We start from the raw sequence: 6,145 nt of genomic DNA on the forward strand, positions 1-6,145 counted from the left end.
TTTGCCATGCAAACAGGACAAAGTCCAGGCCTCCCCAGTGCAGGGAGCAATACCCTGCAGCGTAGTTGTGCTACACTTTCAAGTTCCCTGGGTTGTCATTAACCTTCCCCGGTGAGGTTATATCCTTGGTTCTCTGCCAGGTAAGAGGTTTGGGACCTCAGGTCTTGGCCCCTTTGCAGGTTTGCTAAGGAGCTTTTAATTTGACAACCAAGGGACTCCGCTGCAGTTTTTTTTGTTTTAGAAACAAACACCTTGAGAGGAGAAAAAAATAGGACACACATAGTACAAAGCAGTCTCTGAAACCCAGTTGAGGCCACTTTAGCTCTGGTGAAACATGCATGTGTACACACGTGCACACACACAGTCCTATACACCAAGCTGAATGCTGCCTTTAAAAAATCTCAATTCTAATGGGAGGGCAGTTGATGATCTAATACATACCCTCATCAGAGAAAAACTCAAATCAATTCAAGGTGGGGGGGCAGGGGAATAAGGGAGCTGGGAAAAGGGGAGGAGGGGAGAGGGAGGATGACAGGGATTGCAGGTATATGGTGTACCTCTTGGGGGCAGGACACAATTACAATTGTAATTGCATTTACCTAACAAATGCAATCAGTATAATGTAATTCTTTGTATCCTCAATGAATCTCAAACCAAAAAAAAAATCTTTTCAAATATTTGCTTATGTTTCCTAGCTACACAATCTTTCTTTTTTTTTTTTTTTTTGAGACAGAGTCTCACTTTACTGCTCTCAGTAGAGTGCCATGGCATCACAGTTCACAGCAACCTCAAACTCTATGGCTCAAGCAATTCTTTTGCCTCAGCCTCCCAAGTAACTGGGACTACAGGCACCTACCTCAACACTCAGCTAAATTATATAATCTTTAATCCCAGTAGAGCTGTGGGGATGTCAACCAGGGCAGAGACTTCCAGGAGCTTCTACCATGTGCCCAGATTTCCTGTTCCCGAGGGCCCCTGCAAGGAGTACCTTGTAAGAATGAAGGCAGCACGGGTTCAGTGACTCACACCTGTAATCCCTGTACTTTAGGAGGAGTTCAAAACCAACCTGAGCAAGAGTGAGACTCCATCTCTACTAAAAATAGAAAAATTAGCTGGGTATGGTCATGGGTGCCTGTAGTTTCAGCTACTAGGGAATCTGAGGCAGAAGGATCACTGGAACCCCGGAATTTGAGGTTGCAGTGAGCTAGGCTGATACCACGGCACTCTAGCCAGGAGACAGAGCAAGACTCTGTCTCAACAAAAAAATAAAAAATAAAAAAAAACCCCAAAACCAACAGATTTGACCAAAATGAATATTGACATTAAAAAAAAGAGAGGGCCAAGCAAGGTGGTTCACACCTGTAATCCTAGCACTCTGGAAGGCCGAGGTGGGTGGATCGCCTGAGCTCATGAGTTTGAGGTGAGCCTGAGTCAGAGTGAGACCTCATTTCTAAAAACAGCTGGGCATTGTGGCAGGCGCCTATAGTCCCAGCTACTCAGGATCCTGAGGCAAGAGAATTGCTTGAGCCCAAGAGTTGCTGTGAGCTATGATGCTATGGCACTCTACCACACTCTACCTAGGGCAACAAAGTGAGACTCTGTCTCAAAAACAAAAACAAAAACAAAACAAGAAGTGGAAGAGCCCTTCTGTTTTTGATTAGATACCAATAAGATATTGTTTGATTTTATTAGATAGAATGAACTATCAACTCAAGTCAGAAGGGGCACAACCCTGCAGTATTAGAAAGATGAGCACTTGAGAGCCCAGACTGTGACCCTGCTGGAGGCCTGCTGCTGACTGCTCCTGGGACTCCTGACCTAATCCAGGGTCTCCTCCCATAAACAGACCCACCCCAACCTTTGGGCCTTCTTAAAGTCCTTCAGAGAAGACACTTATCACCAAGGTTATCCCTTTTGGTACCTGTTTGCTAGAAAATAACAGAATCTGTCCCTATAAAGACGGTGCCCACAGTAGCCATCTCAAGGAAGCCGAGACAAGCTCAGGCCTGTTTTGTCGATTGGGAGGCGGAACCCATTTCAGTAAACAGACTTTCTCTCTTCAACTATTCATAGGAAACACTGAAGGTAATGAAAAGACAATGTGTAAACCACCATTAGACGAAAGGCTACAGGCTCCAACGCCCACCCAGCCCGGCATAGGCAGGTGGGCAGGTGTCCTCTACAAGTGAAGGGCAGTAGGGGGTGGGGGGTAGGCAGGGAGTGAGAGGGACCAGAGGTGGAAGGGGGTGGGGAAACGCAGCAAACTGGAGACATGCCCCACCCTCCACCCAGAAAACTCGATTATTACTTTTTTTTATGTGCAACTTCCCAAGTTCCAAACATTGGCAACAAATGCAAGATTTGGGCATCTCATAACTTCTGCCTTAGACAAATTTCTAAATTAAAAAACCTCCCTCCCCCATCAAATCATTAAACTTCAACCCAATTAGTACAAAGAAATAGAGAAATAGAAAAATATAGCAGCTTCAAAAATATATGTCTCCTCATTTCAAAACAAAATCAATTAAAAACAATGAGTCAAAATTCATTGAGTTCATTATTATGCAGGAGGCCAGCTGGGTCAGTCTGTTGGTGAGGCACCCCTGCATTACATTATTACTTTTTTTAATTTTAGAGATAGGGTCTTGATGTCACCCAGCTGCTGTGCAGTACCCATTCACAGGTGCAATCATAGCTCACAGTAACCTTGAACTCCTACGTTCAAATGATCCTCCTGTCTCAGCCTCCTGCATAGCTGGGAACTACAGGTGCATGCCACCACGCCTGGCAGCCCTGCATTATTAAAATGAAGCCTCCTGAAAAACAACCTCAAATGTAAAGATGTCATCCTGCTTGTCCTCACACTATCTCCATGAGGCAGGGCTAGGATGAGGCTCCTTATTATGAAGAAGAAACTGAGAAGAAACTGCATAGAGCAAGGAGGGCCCCTCCTTAATGTCATAGAGACCCTCAACCAAAAGCATGTTCATATCACACAGCTTACACTACCACAGGGAGAGCTGGGATGGCCTAAGTTATGCAGCACTTCACAGGGCACGGAGCACACAGTATGTGTATGTTGCAGAGGGAATCACGCACAAGTGAGTGAATGTATGCGGCTACTTCCCTCGGACTGTGCTTCCCACTAGGAAGATCAGGAGCTGCTTTTGCCATTCCAAAGAGTCTAGATTTCTCCAGGGGCAGGTAAAAAAGACCAGGGAGGTGATGCAGAGCTTCTGCTATGAGTAGACAGACAGCCCTCCCCACTCTTAGGCTCAGACACAGAAGAAAAGATTCAGGAACCTCTGGGCTGTGTCTACTTTGAATTTGGGCTAGGACTGTCATCTAGAGCAAGTCCTATGCTCAAGCATCTCACACTCCTAGCTCTCCTTCTTTTTGGTGCCATGGGTACTTCCCAATATTCTTATCCTTAAAGGACTTGGCATAGAAAGTCAAGGTCAGCATGAGAAAGAAAAAGGCTCTTTCTTCTCACAGGTGTGCACAGCTATTTCTGTCCTGGCCCTGCACCACACTGACTTTCTCAGCCCTGGCTCAGTGGATCCCCAAGGCTACAGTGTGGTCTTTCTTTATTCTGGCTTGCCCTGGGAGCCCAGTCCCTGAAGACCAGACCCTCTCTGCTCTGGGGCGCTTGTTGACAGAGAGGAAAAGTTGGCTCATGCAGAGTTTCCTCAAAGGTGACATGATTGGCATTTTAAGTAGACTCAGTCTATGTTGTTGGAGGCCGTCCTGCCCTTTGTGGAATACCCACAAAATGCTGGGGGTGCCCCACAGTCACAGTGACCTCCCCCAACACATACATTTCCAGCATTGCTTGGAGGGACAGCCTGTGCCCAGTTGAAGGCCTCTGGGTTGGTAGCCCCCTCATGCATTTGGGAAACAGAAGCCCCAGAGAATGAGTGACATGTCCAAGGCTATGCCTCAGACCTGATGACTTCTGGTCTACAGTTCTTTCCAGCTGTACTCTAAACAATGAATGCTCCTGTACAGAGCCAGAGCATGCGAACACACCATGGGGTCCCACAGCACTGCACAGCCTCAAAGCAGAAAGTCATCTGTCTCAATGGCTCAGAGAAAGCAAGGCCCAGAGAGACAAAGTAACCTCCCTGCAATCACAAAGTGAGCACATGCTAAGTGGGGAGTAGGTTCCCAGGGGATACATTTTTCTGGGTCCAGCTTATCTTAATAAGTCCCTCTGTCTAGCTGGTAACTCTGAATGTTGCAGCCCCCCAGCAGGTGGGGTTGTTGTAGATACCACTGGCTAAGGCCAACATGGAGACGTGGGGGATCAGAGAGAGAGCCAGGACAGCCCTGTAGGTGTAGGTTAGAACCAGGGACAGCCCAAGGGTCCAGCCTTCATTCATCTCGAGTCTCCAGCAGGCTCAGCAGGAGTGTGGATGACTCCATCCTGGGCTTTTGACCCCCTTCCAAGGTCCTCACAGTCTCCATTGGGAAATACGGCTGTTAGTGCGAGCTCCTCTTCAGGCTCCTGGGAATTATCTGGAACACAGGAGAAGAACTCACCCAATCAGACAATAAAGTTTATGAGTGAGTAAGCCAGGAATGAAAGAGAGGAAGTTGGTCTCGGTGAATATCTACTTAAAAAAAGCAAAATACATATCAAAAACCTTAAAAATGTACAAACCCTTCAACCCAGCAATTCCACATCTAGGATTTTATCCTACGGAATAGTTACAATTCATGGAACTGCTACAGCTATCTTGCTACCAGCACGAGCAGCACTGAGGAAGCCCATGCATCCTTGGCGGGGTCATTGAACTCTGCCTCTGCGTTGGCCAACTCTGAAGCTGCCTCCACCTCTGGGCCCTCTTCTAGGTGAGGTAACAGATTCCTTCGCTGCTTCTGCTAGTTTGAGTCACGGTTTCTTACCTGCAGCAGAAAGCATGCAGATTCAACGTCCAAATGGGACTGTTAAGTAAACTGAGGCTCACCCCATGATGGGATTTGGGCACTAAAAATGTCTAAAACCCCACAGACCAAAACACACACACATACACACATTCACAGTAATGAGAAACAAGTAAAATGGGGGCAACCAGAATAAAATCTGTGGATGGTATCACTGTCAGTATCCTGGCTGTGATATTGCACTGTAGTTTTGCAAGATGTGACCACTGGGGAAACTGGACAATGTGTACCTCGGATCTCTCTGTATGATTCCTTACAACTGCATGTTGGTTTACAATTACCTCAAAAAAGATACAAGAAGCCTGGAGCAGTGGCTTGCATGTGTAATCCTAGCACTCCTGGAGGCCAAGGCAGGTGCTTGAGCTCAGAAGTTTAAGAGCAGCCTGAGCAAGAGCGAGACTGCACCTTTACTAAAATTAGCCAAGTGTTGTAGTGGGCACCTATAGCAAGAGGATTGCTTGAGCCCAAAAGTTTGAGGATGCTGTGAGCTATGACACCACAGCTCTCTACCCAGGCTGACAGAGTGAGACTGTCTCAAAAAAAAAAAAAAAAAAGATAAAAGATATATACAAAACATATAATTATTGCCATGGAAAGATAGTCACAATGTTACCGATGAAGAAAGTAGATTTCAAAACAATATGCACAGTCATGCACTGTGTAAGGATGTTTTGGTCAAGGACGATCATGTATATGATGGTGGTCCTGTAAGATGATAATGGAGCTAAAAAATTCCCACCGTTTAGTGACCTTGTGGCTGTCCTAAGGTCATTGCACAATGCATTACTCACATGTTTGTGATGATGCTGGTGTAAACAAACCTACTTCATTACCAGTCATCTAAAAGCACAACCATACACAGTACATAATACTGGATAATAAAGAACTACACTACTGGTTTATGTATTTACTATACTATAGTTTTTATTGTTGTTTTAGAATGTACTCCTTCTACTTAGAAAAAACAAAACAAAACAACAACTGTGTAAGTATCTCAGGCCAGCCCTCTGGGATGCATTCCAGAAGGCACTGCTACAGCACATGATGGCTCCCTGCATGCTATTGCCCCCAAGGACCTTCTGGGGAGCAGACAAGATGAGGAGGCAAAGATGCAATATTGATGATCCTGGCACCACACAGGTCTAGGCTCATGTGTGTGTTTGTGCCTCAGGTTTTTTTTTTTTTTTTTTTTTTTTTT

At 45.7% G+C, this 6,145-nt stretch overlaps 1 protein-coding gene across 1 annotated transcript in view; it reads right to left on the reverse strand.

Moving 5' to 3' along the window:
• Window positions 1-1,648: 1,648 nt before the first annotated feature.
• Window positions 1,649-6,145, reverse strand: part of CUNH2orf72 (chromosome unknown C2orf72 homolog) — an 11,650-nt gene continuing 7,153 nt past the window's right edge. Inside the window, exon 3 of the mRNA XM_012802292.2 lies at window positions 1,649-4,518. Coding sequence (XP_012657746.1) covers window positions 4,379-4,518 — 140 coding nt within the window. The 3' untranslated portion in view covers window positions 1,649-4,378. The remainder of the gene's footprint in view (window positions 4,519-6,145) is intronic.

Source organism: Otolemur garnettii, unplaced genomic scaffold (genome assembly GCF_000181295.1).
Source record: "Otolemur garnettii isolate 467f Iridium unplaced genomic scaffold, OtoGar3 scaffold00013, whole genome shotgun sequence".
NCBI lineage: Eukaryota > Metazoa > Chordata > Mammalia > Primates > Galagidae > Otolemur > Otolemur garnettii.